General features: G+C 43.9%; 1 protein-coding gene across 2 annotated transcripts in view; it reads right to left on the reverse strand.

The window, feature by feature from the left end:
* TAC3 (tachykinin precursor 3) overlaps positions 1 to 24181 on the reverse strand; it is a 32297-nt gene that overhangs the window by 6183 nt on the left and 1933 nt on the right. For both annotated transcript variants that reach the window (XM_083428136.1, XM_083428135.1), the window contains 3 exons: positions 13768 to 13905; positions 2427 to 2535; positions 779 to 808 (listed from right to left, as the gene is read on the reverse strand). In XM_083428136.1, coding sequence (XP_083284262.1) covers positions 779 to 808; positions 2427 to 2535; positions 13768 to 13881 — 253 coding nt within the window. In that variant the 5' untranslated portion in view covers positions 13882 to 13905. The remainder of the gene's footprint in view (positions 1 to 778; positions 809 to 2426; positions 2536 to 13767; positions 13906 to 24181) is intronic.

Raw genomic sequence — 24181 nt, forward strand, 5'->3', positions numbered from 1 at the left:
TTCTTTTCACTCTCTCATCACTTTTTATCATGAGCAGAAAACTGCTCTCTTTTCTTCTTCCTGTCTCATTCTATCATTCTTACATGCTGTCCCCAGTCTCACCTGCACACACTTCTACCTAATTCTTATGCCAGTCATCCTAGGAACTACTTCCATCACTCTTACTGCAGTGCCATTGGGAATCCTGGCCTCAGTGAAGCCATTGGCCTGGACTGCTCATGCTATAAATGCCACGTACCAGAGGGGAAGAGAGAGGACAGAAACCCCCCAGAGTGAAAGATATGGGTGGCTGGAGATGAGGCAAAGAGCCCCATTTCAGCTTCTTCTGCTTTTTACGCATGGTTTAAAAACCTTATTAGACTGTGACTCTCGCATGAAAATGTTTCCTCCACCATAAATTCACTAGGTGGCTGTAAGCAACCTTAGGGCTTGTCCAAACTTCCACTTGTTCTGTGCCTAGAAAGTAGGAGTATGAGCATTTTTCATCTCATCCTGTGCTTTCTAGCCATGGGTCCAAGCCTTTGCCCCGCTGTTTCCCCCCAGAAAATCCACTCTTTAGTGCTAAAGTGGAGCAAACGTCAATTTGGAGAAAACCTGATGTTTGCTCCGATTCAGTGGTAAAGATCAGGTTTTCCCGGGGGAAGTGGCAGGGCAAGTGCAAATCTGGTTGAGCCCTTAGCCTCACCCTTCAACAGCTGCTTCAAGCTATCCTTAGGGATCAAGCCATAGCCCAGAGACCTTCTGGTGTGCAAAGCAAGCAAAAGAAGAGCTGACTTACGTTTCTGGGAAGAGGCAAGTGCCTGAGGATCTGAAAAAGGAAAGAACAGGGGTTCTGGGCTACCAAAGCACAATACACATCTCCAGGCCATGACTGGTTTGTAAGGTGGAGCAGATGCCTGCTGGGACTTAAGTAGTGATTTTTAATTTAAGATTAAACTCTTAAATACTTTGGGTGAAGATCTATGGACTTAACTTACTTTCCAGGGAGCAGTGTGCTTTCTAATAGTCAGCAGGGGGCTTACTTATCAAGGCCCTTGATGTACTGGGTGCTTTAAGAGATTATGCTAATGCACAAGCAATGGTGTTCTAGTAAAGGTAAAGGTACCCCTGCCCGTACGGGCCAGTCTTGCCAGACTCTAGGGTTGTGCACTCATCTCACTCTATAGGCTAGGAGCCAGCGCTGTCTGCAAACACTTCCGGGTCACGTGGCCAGTGTGACAAGCTGCATCTGGCGAGCCAGCGCAGCACATGGAACGCCATTTACCTTCCCGCTGGTAAGCGGTCCCTATTTATCTACTTGCACCCGGGGTGCTTTCGAACTGCTAGGTTGGCAGGTGCTGGGACCGAACGATGGGAGCGCACCCCACCGCGGGGATTCGAACCGCCAACCATGCGATCGGCAAGTCCTAGGTGCTGAGGTTTTACCCACAGTGCCACCCGCGTCCCAATGGTGCTCTACACCTCTTTTAAGTCTTTATTTCATTTTTTTTCTTTGTGTGTTCATGTTTTCATTAGGATTCCAGTGTATAGCCTATTTAACTGCTGATGACCAATGGTTTCATCAAGAATATTCTGAAATAATTGGGCTGAAAACTTTTGTCACTGAATGACACTTTCAGGTGTTGACTACATCTTTTGATATCTTAAGGTATTATTGTTATTCCTGCCAGGAAATACAGCTTGCATTTTGCGTTAATAGAAATACTCCCAACTCTCTCTAGAAATTTTCCCATCCCAAATCCAAGGGTGATTAAACTCTCACACACAATGTCCATTTTGTTGTAGGTGTGGCTCGTCCTGCATTTAGATTTACATTTCTGGCTGCCACTGCAAATATCCCCTTCGTCCAAATGTTGGACTAGGACCTGGGAGGGAGAGCAGAGCTCAGTTCCCCATTCAGCTGTTAAGCACATTCAAAGACCTTGGGGCAGTCACTATCTCTTAGACTAACCTACTAGACAGAGTCCCTGTGAAGATTAAAAAAAATCATTAGCATTTTGAAGTGGTGGGAAGGTGAAAAATCTTGAGCTCTTTGGAGGAAAGGTAGGATATAAATTTAATAATTACAACAGAAATCTGAGGATGGTTCGTATATGTGAAGGCAACCCCCAAATCTATTCTATTCCATGCATAGCTTGTTGGGCTCTCTGCTGGAATGCTTGCTGCTATTGTAAAGTAGACTTCATAGAACGTACTTCGAACGAGAAACATAAAAATGTCCCATTTTCAGTTTTTTTATTTCATCCTTTATTTTTATTTCATAAAATTTATATACCACTTGATTGTAAGAAAAAGCCTCAAAGCAGCTTACCAAAAAGGCTTTTCAAGTAACCAAGGTGACTTGAGTTGCCTAAATGCCAAATTTACTCTTCTGTTTCATGGGAAACTGCCGTAACTATTCGGAAGGTGAGAGGAACAGGACTTACTGACTTCCTCTTTGCCTGACAGTCTGAGCAGTGCCTCATAGGAAATCCCTTGGCCATCATACAATCGCCGGAGCAAAGATGGAGGAGGCTTATAGAAGTCTGAGCTCTTCTGTTGGAAAGAAAGGAGAAGACAACTGAGAAAGAAGTAGCTCATGTGGCAATGTATAGCAGAATCGGCTAAAATCTTCCCCAAACAAATAATTCCCACTGTCACCTTCAATAACCCTAACATGGGCATATCAAATTTCAATGAGAAGGCAGTTTTAAAAATATTGCTTTCCCCAATCTGTACCAGGTATGTAGTAAAAGAGTCGGTTCAGCGATGGCCACGACCAGCTTTTTGTGGGAAGAGCTAAAGAAATAACTGTAGAATTCAGCTCACGATTAAGGGGAACTAAACTGCTCCATGGCTTTAACTGTACAATAGTTTATGGAGAAAAGCATTAATGCAAAATCTAGTAGCTGAGCTCACACACAGTATAAAAATGTTTTTAGTCCTCTGTTAGCCTTCTTTTCTAGTCGTTTCCCCAGAATGCTCTCAAACCCCAATCATTTCTCCATCTTCCTCTATACCGCGTGCTCATTGTTATTTCGGAACTTTCCCTCACAATCTGTGTATTCAAAGCTATTCCACATAATGTGCTGGGATATGGATCCACCAATCCCATTTCCTCCCTATAGCTAGGTTTCCCTGGAGAGGAAAAAATTGCAAGTTTGAAGAGCAAGCTTCCTTCTCCTTTCCTCCATGGCACATCAAGTGCTGCCTCTGTGCTTCGACACGCCCATTCCTGCTGTTCCCTCTGGTCACAACCATCATAGTCCAGAGGGTGCTCCCTTATTGCAGAGTTCCCAGAAGAGAAGACAAGGCCAAACTTTATCCAGCCTGCTGGGCAGCAGTGAATCTGTCAGGAAGATTTGCCTAACAGTGCTTGCTATAAAAACCTCGTCTGTCAATCTTTCTTGCAGCCTGGTTCCTATGCACATTATTAACCTGGAAGAAATTAGCAATTTGTTCACTGGAGCTTAATGCTAGGTAAACGTGCAACCTCCAGGCTAGTTGCACAAGGGGAAATGAGGAACTCACAGACTCTATCCAGTGCAAAATATGAGAATGCCTAATACATAAGGCTGTGGTGGAAGGCTGTCTTGGAGATGGGTAAGGGAACAGGGGGGTCTTCCCAAAACCAGTGGGAACAGCATGCTAATCTGTATCCGTGTAGCAAGACGTGTGAAACAACAGGATGTTTAGTGCTGGAAGTGCAATTCCTCCCCATTACCTGGGAAAGGGGGTAGAGATTCAGAACATAAATTTTAAATAGATATGCTGCAAAGTTTGACATGCACACCTCCGAATCACTTCTCAAATTATTAATGTAGCTATGTGGGATTTTGCAGTTGCTTTACATGGAATTCTCTAAATTCTCACTGGAGATTTCTGAACGCTACTGAATGCAAATCAATATGAAGACTTTTGAGTCTCATTTTTTTCAGATTCCAGAATAGGGTGGGGGTGAGGAGGGAGGCATTGTACCAGAACTTTCACCCTCTAAAATGGATAGTCAGAAAGCTTTGCTGGCACAGATACAACTGTCTCCATTCAGTTCCCCATCCTGTTTCTGTTTCTAGGCAAATTGGACTTGTCCCATGGACTTCCAGTTGCTGACACCTACTCTAAAGTTTTGAGTTCTATACTGGTGTCCTCTCTCTCTCTCTCTCTCTCTCTCTTTACTACTTCTGTGTGGATTTGCATTCCTCGGTTGAGCTGTTGAGTATGGGCATATAAAAAGCTGAGTGATTTAAAGAGGACCATACCCCTTCTGTCCTACAACAATTCAGAGAAAACCTCTATCTGAAGAAGCATAACAGAAAGTGCAACCAGTATTTTATTCTTCAGCATTCTGTGTGGAGCAATGGACAAAAGAAATAATTGTTGTCAGATTCCTGTCGATCCATGAAATCAACTGCTGGGAAAGAACGTGTGCTCCTGTTAAAGCCAGATTGCTACAGAATCCCCTTTCTGATACACTCCTGCCATTACTTGTCCATTACTTGTACAGTAGGCAGGAGCCTGATGACTTGCCTCAGTCTGAGAAAGTCCATGCGCTGAGCTGCATTCACTGTGAAGATAAATTTCCTGCTTCAGAGAGTGAGTCACAGTAGGAAGAGATCCCAGCAGCAAGACTGGCAAGGCAACACATCTCACAAGGAAACAAGGGCTACGAAGTGGGGAAGATACAATTCCGCAATGGATCTCTTCAAAATGATCTCTATATTGCTGACCTCATCACCGAGCAATTCAGGAGGAGGGCACCTGTGTAGCTACCATCCAGGTGTGTCCCCCTCCCAAGCAGGAAAGCTTATGAACCTCATATGAACGAGAAGAACCTCGTATGAACGCTACGTAGTACGTACATAGTGACACAGGGAATATGATACAATGGGATATAAGCCTTCCGGGGGGTGGGGAGGTGCTCCCTATGTGTTTCTGTGATTGATAGTGAGGCTCCTCCAGTGCCAGATCTACCCATTTTGTTATAGAGGGTAAAAGTGGGCTCTGCCTTCCCCACCCCCACCCCTTTGTGAATAAACATCATATAAACTTCCACATTTTGCTTATTGTGGGGTCGGATACAAGTCTTTAAAAGTTTTGAGCAGATTCAAAACATAGCGAAACCTTCAACCTTTGAATTCATCATTTCCAAATACAATCTTATAAAAATAATACTCTATCAATATGGAACCGAATGGTGCTTAACGAATCATTTTGGGATGCAAAGGTTGGCGTTGCAGAGCTTATATTTGTTTCTGAAATGTAAAAATCAGCAGACAGGTTTTGTGTGCAAAAGTATCTAGACTTTGTCTAAAACAACTGCCATTGACTTCCATTATTTTTGCACATATTTCACATACCCAGTAGTATTTTTAATTAAAATTTGTTTTCTATTATTTTCTGTTCACGGGTGCTATTATTTCTGACATTGTGATCTGATAGACATTGCATCTTTTGACATTGTGATTAATATTTGTACAAAAAAAGGATGTGTCTGTGGTACTGACAGCCTGAGTACAGAACTTGGCAGTGTAAGAACTTCAACAGCATATTTACTACAGCCTTCATAGCATGTAGAAACTTCAAGGTGAAGAGTCAGAAAGTAGAGTGGGACTCTGCAGGGCATCCACTGTTCAGAAGGCAGGAGTATAATGCCTGAGCTCTGTGAGTGCAGCTTTCTCCTGATTGAAGTGCAGAGTGTTTGAGGACCGGGACATTCGCAGGGAAACCAAAATGCTTGTTTACAAAGCTATTGTACTACCAACCTTACTGTACACTCGTGAAACATGAACCACCTATAAACGCCATCTCGAACTCCCTGAAAGATTCCATCAACAGTGTATCTGAAATTTTTTACACATCACTTGGGAAGACAGGCAAACTAATGCCAGTGTACTGGAAGAAGCAAAGATCAACCAGTGTCGAAGCAATGATTCTTCAACATCAACTTTGTTGAACTGGTCATGTTGTGCGGATGTCTGATTATAGTCTTCCAAAGCAACCACTCTATTCCAAACTTAAAAATGGAAAGCATAATGCTGGTGGTCAACAAAAGAGGTTTAAAGATTCTCTCAAGGCAAATCTAAAAAAAAAATGTGATATGAACACTGACAACTGGAAACACTGGTCTGTGAGTGCTCCAATTGGAGAACAGCCTTTACCAAAGATGCCATGGGCATTGAAGATGCTAGAACTCAGGACGAAAGGGAGAAATGTGCTAAGAGGAAGGCATGGGTGACACCTGGCTTGAGAGCAGTACATGTGAAAAGGATCTAGGAGTCTTGGTTGACCACAAACTTGACATGAGCCAACAGTGTGACGCGGCAGCTAAAAAAGCCAATGCAATTCTGGGCTGCATCAATAGGAGTATAGCATCTAGATCAAGGGAAGTTATAGTGCCACTGTATTCTGCTCTGGTCAGACCTCACCTGGAGTACTGTGTCCAGTTCTGGGCACCACAGTTCAAGAAGGACACTGACAAACTGGAACGTGTCCAGAGGAGGGCAACCGAAATGGTCAAAGGCCTGGAAACGATGCCTTATGAGGAACGGCTAAGGGAGCTGGGCATGTTTAGCCTGGAGAAGAGGAGGTTAAGGGGTGATATGATAGCCATGTTCAAATATATAAAAGGATGTCACACAGAGGAGGGAGAAAGGTTGTTTTCTGCTGCTCCAGAGAAGCGGACACGGAGCAATGGATCCAAACTACAAGAAAGAAGATTCCACCTAAACATTAGGAAGAACTTCCTGACAGTAAGAGCTGTTCGACAGTGGAATTTTCTGCCAAGGAGTGTGGTGGAGTCTCCTTCTTTGGAGGTCTTTAAGCAGAGGCTTGACAACCATATGTCAGGAGTGCTCTGATGGTGTTTCCTGCTTGGCAGGGGGTTGGACTCAATGGCCCTTGTGGTCTCTTCCAACTCTATGATTCTATGATTCTATGATTCTATGCTTGGCAAACCCTCACCCTGATCAACTCCCGTCTGGAAACCTATGTCTCCACTGTGGAAGGACGTGTGGATCCAGAACTGACCTCCACAGTCACTTACAGACTCACTGTTAAAACTGTGTTTATGGAAGACAATCTTACTTGGCTATGAGTGATTGACAAGGAAGAATGCCTTGTATTGCTCTCAATGAGAAATGATTTCCTTGCCCTTCTCCTATGCAATGGCTTCTGTCATCCTAGACTTCCCCCCTCCACACACAAAAATCCAAATCATGTGAGAACCAAGTTCTTGGAGGAAATATTGGCCATCAAACTTAAAGGTTCTGATGTAAAGAAAACATAGTCCTTAGTCACAAGGCTCTCACTTCTACATCTCCTTTGATAGCCAATAGGCAGTCCTGGACAGGTAGCACTAGAACGTCTGCAGATTTTGATGGATATGAAGTTCCATCCTTATTTCCCATAATCAAAGCATAATTTTCAAGTGAAAAAACTTTGTCAATTACATCTACCGTTAGTTACAGAATTTAAATCTATCTCCAAGAATGAAGTGGGGGCAGGGCGGAGGTGTCCTCTAATTTAATCTGGTTAAAACTGCTGCCTATGCTAAGAGTGAAGTAATTCCAGGAGAGAAAAATGTGAAATTGGTCCAAAGGTCAGCTGCATCCAAAAATGTGGAATTGCTTCGTGAGAGCCTTAAAGCTACAGTAATTTGAGGCTTTTTCTTTTCTCTTTTTGGACAGTAAGGATGTGACAGGAAGAGAAGGTGACGGGAGAGGGTTGAATTGGATTTCTCAAAGCTTTTTTATCCTCAGCAGATGTGATTCAGATGGGATTTGACAAAAAGAGCCACTTAAGACTCCAGCTGGGTCTTGTCTACAAAAGTAATTTGCAGATCGGAAAGCTCTTTTTAAGAGAGATTGGGAGGGGGGACACCTCATCTTCTTTTTAACTTCCCCTCTTCATACCTATGAAAGACTGCCCCTTTTACATCAGATTAGAGACCATCTACACACCGAAAGCCTCTTCAGCAGACTTAGAATATGGAAAGATGATTATAGTTTTGGCTACCAAGAAGGTGTTCCACCATGCATGTTGCTTCCAAATGCCAGGAGACTGTGTGGCCAGCTCTATGCATTCAGCACCACAAGTAGATCAGCCTTCACCGACCTGTCCAGATGTTTTTGGACTACAACTCCCATCAGCCCCAACCAACATGGTCAATAGGGATCATGGAAGCTGTAGTCCAATAGCATCTGGAAACCACAGGTTCCCTAGCCTTGTCCTAGATGATATACAATACTGAAGCTGCCATTATCTCTGTGTGTGAAAGACAGCAATAGAAATCGTTCTCTCCAAACTTTCTGCTTTAGCTTTGAAAACAAGACAACTAATGATCAAGTTCACAGATCTCCCTCAACCTCTCATTAGCCAGACGTCTAATTTTATACTAGATTGGAGCTGTTTGGTTACGGTATTTTAGGAACTGAGAGATTTGAGTTCCACTAAAGGCTGCCTTCATGACCTTGGACAAATGATTTGATCCTTTGATATCTTTATAAATGGGGGAAAGTTGTGGGGTAAACATTTCAACAATATAAATTAGTTGCAAAAAAAGCGAAGAAAGGCAAAAGTATGAGCCTTTGAAGCCAGGATGGTTTTATACTTGCTTCATTTCATGGTGAAGCTATTTTAAATAATTTCTCTAATACGTAGAAATCAACCTCTTCGCACATGCAGATGCACTGAAGTGCTTGGCTCTCAAGCCATCGCTTGGCTACCAAGAGACCACTGGCTCATAGAAGCTCTCATCAGTGGCGTAGCGTGGGGGGTGCAGGGGGGCCGGCCGCACCAGGCGCAACATCTGGGGGGGGGCGCGGAAGAGACTCGAGTGCTAAAATCCACAGGTTAGGGGGCGCAAATTACTTGCCTTGCCCCGGGTGCTGACAACCCACGCTACGCCACTGGCTCTCATTTCAGACTGCAGTGGGAGAGATGTCCCCTCCTGCGTAGTCATTATCGCAGACCAACATTTTATTCTCCACAGGATGTATAGGCTTTTAGGTTATTGAAACAGCTTTGAGTAAAAAAGAAAAGAAAAGAAAAGAAAGAGCAACTTTTTGTAACTGCACCAAGGAGGCTTCTTTGAACCACTTGTTGTTTCATTATGTGCAAGGCCCCATCACAAAAAGCAATGAGGGACCAACAGCCTAACACTGAGACATACCCAACTAACTCCAAGGAATCAAAAGTAGAGCAGGATACAGACCAATAGCCTGACCCCGTATGTCTCTCCTTTTGATCCTTGAGGTCTTTGGGGGTCGCTGTTAGCGGCCCCCCATGACTTGGACGCACAGCTCATACCCACAAGGAGCCCGTACATTCAGTAATGTGGGCACAATTTTTTGGAAATCCCTTCCAGTTGAACTTCTAATCCTTAGTTAAAGGTAAAGGTACCCCAGACCGTTAGGTCCAGTCGCGGACGACTCTGGGGTTGCGGCGCTCATCTCGCTCTATAGGCCAAGGGAGCCGGTGTTTGTCCACAGACAGCTTCAGGGTCATGTGGCCAGCATGACTAAGCTGCTTCTGGCGAACCAGAGCAGCGCACGGAAACACTGTTTACCTTCCCGCCACAGTGGTACCTATTTATCTACTTGCACTTTGATGTGCTTTCAAACTGCTACGTGGGCAGGAGCAGGGACCGAACAACGGGAGCTCACCCCGTTGCAGGGATTCGAACCGCCGACCTTCTGATCGGCAAGCCCTAGGCTCTGGGGTTTAGACCACAGTGCCACCCACACCCTAGTCCTCACTGAAGACTTATTCTTTTTTGTATCTCAGCAGGGCTTTTTAAATTGAACTCTGATTTTATAGTTTGAGTCATTTTAGTCTAATTTGCTAGGTTTCTTCTACATAACTGTGATCATAGGAGCCAATTCCTAGGAGCTGAAGTCCCTTCACCCCCCCCCCATAAAATATATGAGAGGGCCAGCGCCCAAGTTGATGTGCATTGCCATTCAAATGGTGTGCATGTGCCACATCTTGTGATCAGTTATGTGGGGTAGGGCTTACCTGCCCCCCCCCCAAATATTTTATTCAAGTTGGCACCCCTGTTATTAAGTGGTATACAAACTGTTAAATAAATAAAATAATTAAGAAGCTTGTATACTGTTTATGGTGCACATTGAGTGCTCTGATGGTGTTTCCTGCTTGGCAGGGGGTTGGACTCGATGGCCCTTGTGGTCTCTTCCAACTCTATGATTCTATTCTATGATTTGTTTTAGAAACATAGGGGCCATTTCTGGAGAAGGCTCCAGTATTCAATAATGGGGAGCTTCATGCCCTGCAAATCTGTCTGCCCCACCCTGCAAATCTCTTGGCCTCTAGTCATGCTTTTTCATCCATATGCCCACGTTGTCTCTCACTTACTTGAGCTTCCCTTCCCATCACAGTACAGTGCTCCCCGCCCCATTCAAAATAAAGCACACTATCATCAATATTAATGCCTGAATAGTATGTTGATATAAAGTAAGTGAATGAGTGCCCAGGAGAGGAAATTTGATGTTATTTATTTACTAAAATGTAAGCTATGAACAGGTGGTGCTGGAGGAGACTCTTGAGAGTCCCATGGACTGCAAGAAGGTCAAACGTATCCATTCTTAAGGAAATCAGCCCTGAGTGCTCACTGGAAGGACAGATCGTGAAGCTGAGGCTCCAATACTTTGGCCACCTCATGAGAAGAGAAGACATCCTGGAAAAGACCCTGATGTTGGGAAAGATTGAGGGCACAAGGAGAAGGGGACGACAGAGGACGAGATGGTTGGATGGTGTTCTTGAAGCTACAAGCATGAGTTTGATCAAACTGCAGGAGGCAGTGGAGGACAGAAGTGCCTGGCATGCTCTGGTCCATGGGGTCACGAAGAGTCGGACACGAGTAAACGACTAAACAACAACAACAACAAGCTATGAACCACTGCAGTTGATGGACAAGATCGCTTATGGGTTTGGGGGGGGGCAGAGGGATGTCAAGCCTGCTCCCTGTGTTGTAGGTACACGTCTGGGGTTATCTCTCTTTGTACTGCTGGTGTCCACATCTGATAGAATCACCTGCAAAGCCACGTCTTCTTTGTTACAAATTAGGGCAGGCATAGGCAAACTTGGCCCTCCAGATGTTTTTGGCCTACAACTCCCATGATCCCTAGCTAGCAGGACCAGTGGTCAGGGATGATAGGAATTATAGTCCCAAAACATCTGGAGGGCCAAGTTTGCCAATGCCTGAACTAGGGCACCAGTTTTGCATTTACTTCTTCTCTGTTCCCGTCTGTTCATTGAACAGTTTCCAGCCTCCATACCCATGCAATAACTGCTCTGATTCAGCTAGCATAATTTACACTTGAGTCCCATTGTTCCATCACAGATAACAGAGCAGGTGGATGGCTACTTCAGTCTCATCCACACCATACATTTAAGCATATTTAAAGCACATGGCTCCCCTCAAAGAAATCAGGGAACTGAAGTTTACCCTTCACGGAGCTTAATGAACTGCAGATCCCAGGATTTTTATTTTATTTTATTTTTTGGCGGGGGATGGAGATGTGTGACAAACACAGCTACCACATCCATGCTGGGAAACCATATGTACACATTTGCCAGTGATGGGTTCACATGTGGCTAGTTTACTGAATCATTGTGTGCATGTACCAAATTAAACTGCCATTTGCCAAGTGTTCCCTATTATACAGAGTCCATGTGTAGCAAAAAGGTCACCAAGGAAAGGCCTTAAGTAACATGAAGCTAAGCTGGTCTGGATCTGCTCAGTGTTTAGATGGGAAACCACCCTCTACACTGCCTCAAGTCCCACCAAAGCAGAAAGTGTGTGTGTATGATTCACATGCACTTCACACGATGGCACGCACAGAAAATGCTTATGGTTTTCCAACACAGAGTTATATCTGTGTACAAAATCACTTCATGTAAAGCAGGGCTCATTAACAAGGAATTTGGAAACCTCTCCTGCTGCGTTTAGGTCCTGTTGTTCTTGTGTAATAAATAGATTGGTAAGATTTGTGAGCCAAAGCAATCCCAAAGTTCTAGTTGTGCCAGAAATGTCTGAAGAGCCCTGCAGGAACAGAATGAACGTCCATCTAGCACAGCATTCTGTAGCCAGCCATGGCCAGGCAGATGCTTCTGGGCTCTAAGAAGGCTCAGGAGAGTTAATCCCTTTTCTAAAGGAGTCACACTGAAAACACCGAGGAGTAGGGGAATCAGTATTTATTTTCAATTTCAGGTTTGTAATGGAAGTCCTGCTCAACATGTTATCATCAAACAAGATTAATTCAGCAGCTGCTTGGGTTTTCTCCTGTGGTCTGAACGAAACTTTCTTGAGAAATTCACTAGTTCAGGAAGGCAGTTTATCATTTTAGAAGTTTGGACTCAAGACTGGGAATACAAGGATTCAATCAACATTGAGCCATGAGTCCCATAGGCCAACTGCTGTATCGCAGCCTAACCTACTCCACAGGGTTGTTGTGTGGATAAAAGGAGAAGTCGTCTGAAGTACATTGCTCTGGCTTCCAGGGGTTCATGAACCAAGCCAAATTATATGCAAACTTATGTTTGTGTTAATGTTTGCTTTTCTGGGGGAGGGTCCAGCATTTATCAGATTCTCAAAGACGTTTGTGACCCTCAAAAAGGATAAAAACCACTGCCTTAGATGAAGGATGTATAAATGTCTTGCCATGGGGTGGGTTTATGGGGTAATTGAATTAACGTTTTTATAGGGAAGAAATAGGATCTTCCTCTGTATTATAAATCTCAATACTCCTTCAAACTATAGCAACTGCAGATGAAAGTTAACAGATAAATTACACAGTACCACATTTCTTTTTAATTGATTCAGGTTTCTAGCCTTGAGAAAGTGACATGGTCACATTTCCTGATTCTCTAAAACAGTGTACATTGGTAATATATTTTCCATTATTTGTTTGTTCATTCCCATTTTACACTGTAGGAAATCAGGTAAAAATTATGAAATTGGGGGCAGGGGGCAGAATCCAATTTTGTGTTGTATGTCAAAACTTGAAATATATCCTGTTTGCAAAACATCAGAAGAAAAAACTATGTTGGAAAGAAACCCATGAAATACAGAGAAACATCAGAATAACTTTCCCAAGCCTTGGACAATTTACTGTTGCAGAAGTCACAACAGGGGAGTGCTTGGGGGTTATTATCTTTGTTTAATTAGCTTCTATCTGGGTATCAAGGGACGCAGGTGGCACTGTGAGTTAAACCACAGAGCCTTGGGCTTGCTGATCAGAAGGTCGGCGGTTCGAATCCCCACGATGGGGCGAGCTCCAATTGCTCAGTACCTGCTCCTGCCAACCTAGCAGTTCAAAAGCACACAGTGCAAGTAGATAAATAGGTACCACTCCAGCGGGAAGGTAAACGGCGTTTCCATGCACTGCTCTGGTTTGCCAGAAGCGGCTTAGTCATGCTGGCCACATGACCTGGAAGCTGTACACCGGCTCCCTCGGCTAATAAAGCAAGATGAGCACCGCAACCCCAGAGTCAGCCACAGCTGGACCTAATGGTCAGGGGTCCCCCCCCCCTTACCTTTACCTTATCTGGGTAAAACAAAATTATGCATTAACTTTAGTATTTTGAGTCCTCGGGTTCTCTGAAGTGGATGATGGCTTCAGTTTCAACTCCTGAAATGCAAGGCTCTAAAAACCGCACTGGTACCATGGCAGGAACTTATTTGGAGCAGATCCTTACCCAGCACAGAAGCTGTTCCACTCACCAGCAACCTCCTATCCCCTCTTCCAACAAAATTATAGCCACTCTCACCTTTGTTTGCATTCCGCTGGGCAGCTGCTGCTCCTGGGACTCAATACAGTAAGCCTGGCACAGTTTTGCTGCTATTAAGGACAGCAGCACTGTCAGCACAAGAGGACTCTTCATTCTCTCTTCCCGAGGGAGCGACAGCTTGGGAAGGGGAGCAGTGGGAGAGGGTTCAGAAAGAGAGAGAAAGCGGGAGAATATCAGTGTGAAAAATGGAAACTGCAAAGTGTGGAGGGAGCACAGGAGTACCAACATACATATCCATCATTAAAAGAAAGCAGATAAATAACAGCAAGCAATTTTATGTGGAACTTTAATTAGCACACTGCCATTTTCACGCTTCAGATTTGTAAGAGGAACAAGAGGTCACTGCCTATTTTTCCCTTGTAAGTACTACATAATGACTGGCCAATTAATTTCTGGGAAAGCTAGCACTTTGTTTTTTAAAAAGATTATACTGAATCCTCTCTAAAGCTAGAAACAGAACACCACCATACATTACCTGTCAAACATGTTTATTTCATATGCAAAGCTGGTTATTTCCTATAGCAAGACACATGAACTGGAGACGACGTTTGTGAGTGTTTACTTTTTTAAAAAATGAACATGTCATGCATCAGGCAACCCAACCTACAAAAAGGCTCCCATTCTCTTTCATATATATATATAGAGAGAGAGAGAGAGAGAGCGCGCTACTGAAACAGAATCTGGCTAGTGTGACCGTGGTGATGTGAAGTTACTCTTGTTGCTCCACAGAAATAATTTCTCGACACAGCCTTAGAAGACAATAAAGCAATGCTTTCTTAGCTACCTCCCTTCTTTGAATTCTTAGGCTTAAATTCCATCTCTGCTGCTCTCTTTGCACACAATCAAAATGTTGCTTTCTGCCTCCTACTCAGGAACAGAACGAATCAAACCGAAATTACTTACTTAGTGGCATGCAATTTGGACTCACAGATTACGGCCTTTGATACAACCCAATATAATATTTTCATTAACCTTTATCAGTCAGACATATCCTCTCTACTGAAGACAAGGGCATTACTTCCCCAGCCAATCAGCCCATGTGTCAGAATTTGGAACCCATCAATGGATTAACAAGCCTAGGTTAATTGTGGGCACAATCTAATAAAACCACCATGGATCAAGAACACTGTCTGCCCAGATATTTAATGAAGAAGGTACAGTCTCAGCTGGCTTCATTGGCCACAGTAAGATAAAAAAGGTCTCCTCGGTAGCAGGAAACATTTGGTACACTGGCCACAATTGTTTGGGAATTATTTAAAAGATGCATATGCTTCTTTTCAGCTTATGCTCTGAAGTGACATGCAAGCAATAATATAAAAGCAATTAGAATACAGTGGTACCTCGGGTTAAGTACTTAATTCGTTCTGGAGGTCTGTACTTAACCTGAAACTGTTCTTAACCTGAAGCACCACTTTAGCTAATGGGGCCTCCTGCTGATGCCGCGCCGCCAGAGCACGATTTCTGTTCTCATCCTGAAGCAAAGTACTTAACCCAAGGTAATATTTCTGGGTTAGCGGAGTCTTTAACCTGAAGCGTATGTAACCTGAAGCATATGTAACCTGAGGTACCACTGTATAAATAATAAAATAAACTAAAGCAAAACAAGATTCGATACAAAAACATCAACAGCAGAAAATGGGAAAGGGACTAACTTTCAACGGAACAGTGAAACAAGATTCATTTCACTTGTTTAGGGAATTGCATTAAAGAGGCAAATGGATGGACAGCCCACAGAAGGACTGGAAGCAAACTAGTAACCAACTCAGTTGTTTAAGCACAGGCTCATATTTGTTACTAGCCAAGCAACAAGATTCTGCACCTCGTGAGTATGCCAACACAGGGGGCATTGCAAGAATCTCATCTGGTGACTTGCATGTTCCTCATGTAAAATATATGAAGTAGGTTTTCTTCTCTGGTGGATTTAAAATATTGTGTTCCTAATTAAGCTTCAAAATAAAGTCCTTGATAAGCTAGCAGTAGCTTGCAAATACAGTACAGGTTTGCTGATGAGCTGGTGAAATTTGCGCCATTGTTCTTAGCTAAGAGGGTATCACTGGCTGGAGGCCACTAGACAACACCAAAGCTGGACTGTAGCACCAGCAAGGAAAGAAGTTTATTATGAGGGGTGGGATCCCTGTGCATGGAAAGGGGAAAGTAATAAACAAATAATTTAAAAATTAGAGATTCAAGAAGGGAAATGGGTCGTTTTTCCTTTTTCTAAGACATAGATGGGTGCCTAAAATGCACTTGGGTGACTGCAATGTGCTCTGCCTTTTTGAAGTTGCCGCTGGTGCAAAATGCAGCAGCCTGAGAGAGGCATGTCACAGGGCACATCCGTTATTCTCATTTTGGTTCCAGTATTTGAAACTCCCATTGCTCTAGGCGCATTTTGCGACAGGGAATTTCATTAGTGCAAGTAGCTTCTGAGCTCTGGCTGCGCCTAAGATTTCAGATTAAAACTGCAGAGTGGAAGGAAAAGAGGACCCTTTTCTGCCTCCCCACTTCTAGCGACTGTCTGTAGACTGGAGACGAGACCCTCTTAAGAATATTAGGGGGTAGGCAGGGGAAGGACTAGACCATGTGAAAAATGAGCATAATATTTCAGCCACAGTTCAATCATTTTCAGCTTTGTATTCTTGTTATAGAAAAGCATGCCTAGACATTCCGTTGTTGTGCCCATAGGTGAAGGTAAAGGGACCCCTGACCATTAGGTCCAGTCATGACCGACTCTAGGGTTGCGGCGCTCATCTCGCTTTATTGGCCGAGGGAGCCGGCGTTTGTCCACAGACAGCTTCCGGGTCATGTGGCCAGCATGACTAAGCCGCTTCTGGCGAACCAGAGCAGCACACGGAAACGCCGTTTACCTTCCCGCCGGAGCGGTACCTATTTATCTACTTGCACTTTGATGTGCTTTCGAACTGCTAGGTTGGCAGGAGCAGGGACCGAACAACAGGAGCTCACCCCGTTGCAGGGATTCGAACCGCCGACCTTCTGATCGGCAAGCCTTAGGCTCTGGGGTTTAGACCACAGTGCCACCCACACCCTAGTCCTTACTGAAGACTTATTCTTTTTTGTATCTCAGCAGGGCTTTTTAAATTGAACTCTGATTTTATAGTTTGAGTCATTTTAGTCTAATTTGCTAGGTTTCTTCTACATAACTGTGATCATAGGAGCCAATTCCTAGGACCTGAGGTCCCTTCACGCCCCACCCCCATAAAATATTTGAGAGGGCCGCCCCCCAAGTTGATGTGCATTGCCATTCAAATGGTGTGCATGTGCCACATCTTGTGATCAGTTATGTGGGGTAGGGCTTACCTGCCCCCCCAAAAAAATATTTTATTCAAGTTGGCGCCCCTGTTATTAAGTGGTATACAAACTGTTAAATAAATAAAAGAACGGGAGCTCACCCCGACACGGGGATTCGAACCGCCAACCTTCTGATCAGCAAGTCCTAGGCTCTGTGGTTTAACCCACAGCGCCACCCGTGTCCTAGGTTGTGCCCATAACCTAGGTCTAAGGTGCCATTTGGCTCCTGGCTTTCATATCTCAGTTTCTAGCACTGTTTGGTTCAACCATTGTGGCTGCCTGTTTCCTTCTGGGGCTAATTACAAAGTGCTGGTATTTAACCCTTAAAGCCCTTTACAATCGGGGACCAATCTTTTTAGACCAGAAAGTCCAGCAAGGGCATTGGTCTTCTCCATGGCACCCACATGATACGTTGCCCACTTTAAGTCTACTCAGCTCTACCACCACCAGCCTTCCAGAAAAAAGGAAAAACATGGTTTGTAAAGAAAGCTAATCTGGAAGCTACTGTTTTAAACAGCTGCAGATAGTATCTTTTAAATCTGCTGGCTACTATTATTGTTTTCCTGCCAGGTTTTATATGGTTACACATTATTTCAGTATTTTATTATTTGCAACTGTTTGCAACTTTGGAGGAAGCAGGCAGAGAATACAGCTTAAAATGTTTTATATGAATTAAATAGTTGTAAACAGAATTAATCGTTTTTACATTTCCTCCTGCATGGTTTCCTTTTTATCACTCTTACTTTCCCAGTCCCATTTTCAGTTTCAAAGCTTTTCTAAACTCATCTCAACCAGGATTACAGACTTTTCTGTGAGTTTACACATACAAATAATGCTTGGAAAATCAGAATGCAGGGTTAAAAATGGCGAGGTACCATGTCTTTATTTAGCTAGCTATTTAACCACAAGTATATACTGCTTGGTTGTAAAAAGAACCTCTAGGTGGATTACAAAAATTCGGAGGTACAGTAGCATAATAACCCAAATCAGATAATCAGCATTCTCTAATGCAGGGTTAGTCAATGTGGTGGTCTCCAGCTGATGTTGGACAACAACTCCCATCAGTCCCAGCAGGATGGCCAATTTTCAGGGTTGATGGGCATTGGAGTCCAATACCATCTGGACAGTACCAGATGGGCTGACTCCTGCTCTTGTGTACGTCTGACCAGTGTGAATATGCAACATTACACACTGAAAATTATTCATTTGTTTATAGAAGTATTTGTATACTCCCTTTTGCAAAACATCAGGGTTATGCGCAGGAACATAAAATCATATTAAAGCAATACAGAATGAAAAATCAAGAGATGTTATAAACAAGCACATAAACTATCAGCATAAAATATGTTATTTATTTATAAACTAATTATAAATTAAATGCAAAATGATGCCAGATTATTAATATTCACATGTGGATACTGTCATTCACCAAATTTCAGGCAATAACTACAACATATATGCATGCACGCATACTCACCCTTGCACATAATCAACTTTACTTACACCTATGGCGTTTTAATTTAAGCACCACGTAATGGATACAGATGCACATAGAAATGTGTAAATGTCATCATCATTAAAGGGACAAAACGTACATAAGGATAACTTTGCCAAAAACCCACAAACAATCCCTATTTCCGACATGATGCTAAGGCAAGGATTGTAGTTTGTAGTCTGGGGTTCAGCCTCTAGCGCCTCTATTTAAAGGATCTCTGGCAAAACCTGAAAAAGCCTCTGCCTTAGTCTTTGAGCTAAAGTCAGCCAGAATGTTATGACTCTACACAAGACAATTTCATACATTTACAATTCCAGGCCATTTTCTTAAGCAGGATAACAGGAGAGATGGAATGACAGCTTTTACTAATGTTCTTAAATTGTTTCGTCCAAATATTAAATTGTTTCGGAAAAAAATATATGTATTCTTTTATTAAAAGGCTTGTACAACTATATTTTAAATCAAGTGTATGCATGTAAACAACTTACCTCCCCGACATATGTACATTTCTATGCAAAAGCAGGGCCAGGGCCAGACTTAAAGGGGGCTCTCAGCCCAGGGCTGCTGACAAGTCCTTCACCGCGCCAGACCAGGGCAGGACTTTTTCCCATTTCTGCATGCAGTGATAGCAATGCCCCTCTCTCACTGGGTCACCTCATTGCCCCTGCCCCTAACCAGGACAGGACACCTGTCCTCCTTGCCACCACACATGGGGACAGCAGCAGCACCACTTCCCCTTATTCTGGGCTGCCACTCACCATCCTCCCTGCCAGTCCCACCTCCTGCCCCCAGGGTGTTCGGGAATGAATTTTATAGTTCTATAGGCCAGGCCAGGGCATTTTTTTTGTTATTAAATTTAGTGGGTGGTGACTGCAGAGGGCAGTCAAGGTTCTAAAGCAGTTCTAGAGGCCTAGTAAGGTGGGGGGTAGGGCAGGGCTGGTGTTGGGCCTTCTGATCCTCTGGAGTCCTTAGCCTGGGCTGCTCGCTGGTGTTGAGCTTGTGTACGTGTCTTTGGTCATAGGAAAGGTGTTATGAATGTGCCCCATATAATGCATAGCAATTGCTTCTTAAAGGTAAAGGGACCCCTGACCATTAGGTCCAGTCGTGGCCGACTCTGGGGTTGCAGCGCTCATCTCGCTTTATTGGCCGAGGGAGCCGGCATATAGCTTCCGGGTCATGTGGCCAGCATGACTAAGCCGCTTCTGGCGAACCAGAGCAGCGCACGGAAACACCGTTTACCTTCCCGCTGGAGTGGTACCTATTTATCTACTTGCACTTTGACGTGCTTTCGAACTGCTAGGCTGGCAGGAGCAGGGACTGAGCAACGGGAGCTCACCCCGTCGCAGGGATTTGAACCGCCGACCTTCAGATTGGCAAGTCCTAGGCTCTGTGGTTTAACCCACAGTGCCACCAGTCCCTAAATAATGCAACCCTAATTCTAAGTAGCTGATAGTCATGAGATCCTTGGAGAGGAGAGAGCATGCAAGGGCTGATGACTTTAGCTGCCATCCTGTTATTCTGAATATAAGGAGCCTAACTTTGAGGACTGCAGTCTTTACATAACTGCAGTGTGCAATTACATAGATGCTCTTACACATCTTAATGCATGCTTATCAATATATCCACATTACACAGATGCATACATATGATTGCTTATTGTAAGCATTGTGTATGTCACACTAAACAAACACACTGCTATAAAAAGTTTTCTCTCTCAGACACACTCCTTCCTGCATCCATATTCCTGCTTGCTCCTAGTGATACTCCAGCATATTGATGTTCACCCTCATGCTAACTCAGCCTTGGTCAGCCATCCAATGCCACTCACACATTTGCTTAGACACATATCTGAAGCAGAAATGTGTTATGTCTGAAATGAGATACTGTAATCCATAGGGAAATACCCCAAAATATACCAGATTAAAGGCGGTATTCAAAACTTACTTGCTTGGTCTGATGCCAAGTGTTTTCTCCATTAAAGGAAAATCATTTGGTAAACTAACAGTCACCTCCCCACACTTACAGCAAAATTGCTATAACCCTGAAAATAGCAATCCCACCCATTTACAATGAAAAGCAGTTTCTACCAAAAGAAAAACTACTCCTCTAAAATGCAGCCAGTCTGTTAGCAAACAGTTAACTTGCACAAAGTTTCAGCAGCTGTCCTGCCAGAGATGCAAGTTAGTAAACTGGGCACTCAGGAGCACTTGATCCTGCCTACCAGACAATTCATCCTTATAAGAAAACGTCCGTAGGCAGCATGGCCAGGCTGGCACTGAAAGAGGGGCAACTGCTCAGGGGCCCTATGCTATCAACTATACCCTATCTCGTGGTTGCTCTGAAAAGCTTAGAAATGGGATTATCTGTGCCTGCAAAATCTCCAAAATAGAGATCAGTCTTCTTCAGTACTTTGCACAGCAATTCACCGCACTGAATTGGCTACTCTTCTTTATTACATCACATGTTTTGGCTGCTAACTTAAAAAGTTTGAAAGGTGTACATAATAATGTGACAAAGAGGTGTTTTGCAAGCAAATGTATCATGCAGATTCACTTGCCAGGGAGCCAGGACAGGCTGCACCTCCCTGATGAATATATAAAGGTAAAAAGGTAAAGGACCCCTGACAGTTAAGTCCAGTCGCGAACGACTCTGGGGTTGTGGCGCTCATCTCGCTTTACTGGCCAAGGGATCCAACCTTTGTCCGAAGACAGTTATTCCAGGTCATGTGGCCAGCATAACTAAGCCGTTTCTGGCGAAACCAGAGCAGTGCACAGAAACTCCATTTACCTTCCCGCCGGAGCGGTGCCTATTTATCTACTTGCACTTGATGTGCTTTTGAACTGCTAGGTGGACAGGCGCTGGGACCGAGCAACGGGAGCTCTCCCCATCACGGGGATTCGAACCACTGACCTTCTGATTGGCAAGCCTTAGGCTCAGTGGTTTAGACCATATACCCATTAGCAAATCTATGTTTACCTTTGCCGTGTATATCTTCCATATCTGTGCATGGCTCTCCTTGAAGACTCAGGGTTATTGCCTGTTCTGAGGGTCTCTTGGGCAAAGCAAAGGGGTCCTCATATACCCTGGATGCTACAGTATCTTCTACCTCTATGTAAATATCTCCAGTGAATGACAGGCTACCACCTCCCAAGGCAGTCCACTCCCCAGCCAAAAACAGTCATTTTTTCTACTGTTTAGCTGAAATCTGCTTCCCTACCATTTCCACCCATGAATTCTAGCCCAAACCAAGAGAGAGAGAAATTCTGCTTGGTCTTCTGTGTGTCAGTTCTTCAGGAATTTGAAGAAGACTGTTATCATGTCTCCCCTTAAGCTTCTCTTCTCCATTGTTGTTTTTAGGTATGTAATAAGCATGGAAATAAGCATGGAAAAAATTTTATATATATATATATATATATATATATATATATGCTTTCGTAGATTTTCACGGGTACAGGAATGCAGGTTTTGGTGTCCTCGGGTGTCTTCCCGTGTAAAAGTTGGGGTGTCTAGGCGACGTTTCGACGAGGTCTCACTCGTCATCTTCAGGCTGGTGCTTTCGGCTTCTTGTTACTGGAACAGAGCAGGATCTCAGTGTTTGAGTTCCTATAAATACTGTTGAGGAGGTGTGGTGTATAGCCTCCAATGTTCTGGGCAGAGAGGAGGTTCCCAGGCTAGTGTGCCTTTTCTTCTTTTGTTCCTTAATTACTTGAGGGATATCTTGAGTGATTTCTTGAGTGATTTCCTGAATCACACTTAGGTGGGTCATTAGGTGTGGATTAGTTGCTAAAGCCTTCGTGTCTTGAACTCTTGAACTTTGTGAAGAGTTTTTTTGAGAAGATGGCTGTACTGCACTTGGTTGTGCTCTGGCTTGGCTTCGTGTATAGGGGCGAGCTGTGGTTTTGTGGCCTGTGCCAGCCAGATCTGTGTAGGGATTGCAGGGGGGTGCAGCATCCGGAGGTGCCACCCTGGTTTGGCTACTGGATGGTGTCTGTAATTTATCTGTGGAGAGGGTCTGGGTTTGGGTCTGGTGTGGTTGATTGGTGATGGCGTTCTGTGTGCCTCTGGATCTGGTGTCAGATTTTGTGGGGAGGGCTAATTTCCAGATGTCTGGCAAGCGGGATGTGTCGTCACGCTTGTTCATGTTGTGAGGGTGTTTCTCTATCTCGATGGCTTCCATGATTATTCTCTTGTGGTGATGTTCCATGTTAAAGAGCAATTTGGAATCTGCAAAATTAATTTCGTGTCCTGTTTCTTTCATGTGTTGGAAAAGAGAGGAAGTTTTTTCTTCTTTTTTGACGGCATTCTTGTGTTCTGCGATCCGTGCATTTATTCGTCTGTTTGTTTGTCCAATGTACGTGGCTGGGCAGACTTTGCAGGGTATTTCATAGACCCCTTGGTTTTCCAACTGAATTTTATCCTTGGGGTTTCTGAGGATATTGGCTATTTTTTGGTTGGTGCAAAAGGCTGTTTTGATATTGTGTTTATGGAGGATTTTGCTAATTTTATCTGTAGTGCCCTTGATATAAGGAAGGAGGGCTATGCCATTGTTTTCTTCTGTGTCTTGGTTTTTGGGGGGTGTTTCTTTTTGGATTAGCTTCGTAACCCTGTTTTGCTGGTATCCATTGGCAATTAACACATTTGAGAGATTCTGTAACTCAGTTGTCAAGTGGTCTTCGTCAGCCAGGCGTTTGGTTCTGGAGATGAGAGTCTTGGCTACGGAGTTTATTTGTGCAGGGTGGTGGTGTGATTGTGCATGTAAGTAGCGGTTGGTGTGTGTTTTTTTCCGGTAGATAGTGTGTCCTAGGGAGCCATCAGGTTTTTTGTAGATTAGGACGTCAAGGAAGGGAAGTTGGTTGTTGGCTTCTATTTCCATAGTGAATTGTATTTTGGGGTGTAGGCTGTTGAGATGTGTGAGGAAGCTATCCAGTTTTTCCTTCCCGTGTGGCCAAATTACAAAGGTGTCGTCAACATATCTGAGCCAAAGTTTGGGTTTGTGTTCTGACTTGTCTAAAGCATTGGTTTCAAAGTGTTCCATGTACAGGTTAGCGATGACCGGTGAGAGGGGTGATCCCATAGGTGCTCCTTCTATCTGTTTGTATCTTTGTCCATTGTGGATGAAGTACGTGTTGGTTAGGCAGTGGTTGGTCAGGTCCAAGATGTATTCGGGGGGATTGTATTTGTTTTGAATGGCTGTCAAGGCTTCATTAATGGGCACTTGTGTGAAGAGAGATACAACATCGAAGCTCACAAGTAGGTCATTGGGTTGTAGGTTTTGCTTCTTTATTGTTTCTATGAACTGGAAGGAGTTTGGAACGTGTGAAGAGATGGATTCTGCATAGGGCTGAAGTTGCTTGGCGAGAAATTTAGCGAGATTTTGTAGAGGTGAGCCTATGGAGCTGACTATTGGTCTGAGTGGTGTTCCTTCTTTGTGTATCTTGGGGAGGCCGTAGAGTTTGGGGCATCTGGATGATTTTTCTCTGGGGATGATTCTTAGCTGGATTTCTTCACTGATAGGAGAGGCTTTTATTTTGGATTTGGTGGTTTTTTCCAGATAGGTGGTGGGATCTGTTTTTATAGGTTGGTAGGTAGGGT

This window comes from Podarcis tiliguerta (genome assembly GCF_965153285.1).
Source record: "Podarcis tiliguerta genome assembly, chromosome: 2".
Classification (NCBI taxonomy): Eukaryota; Metazoa; Chordata; class Lepidosauria; order Squamata; family Lacertidae; genus Podarcis; species Podarcis tiliguerta.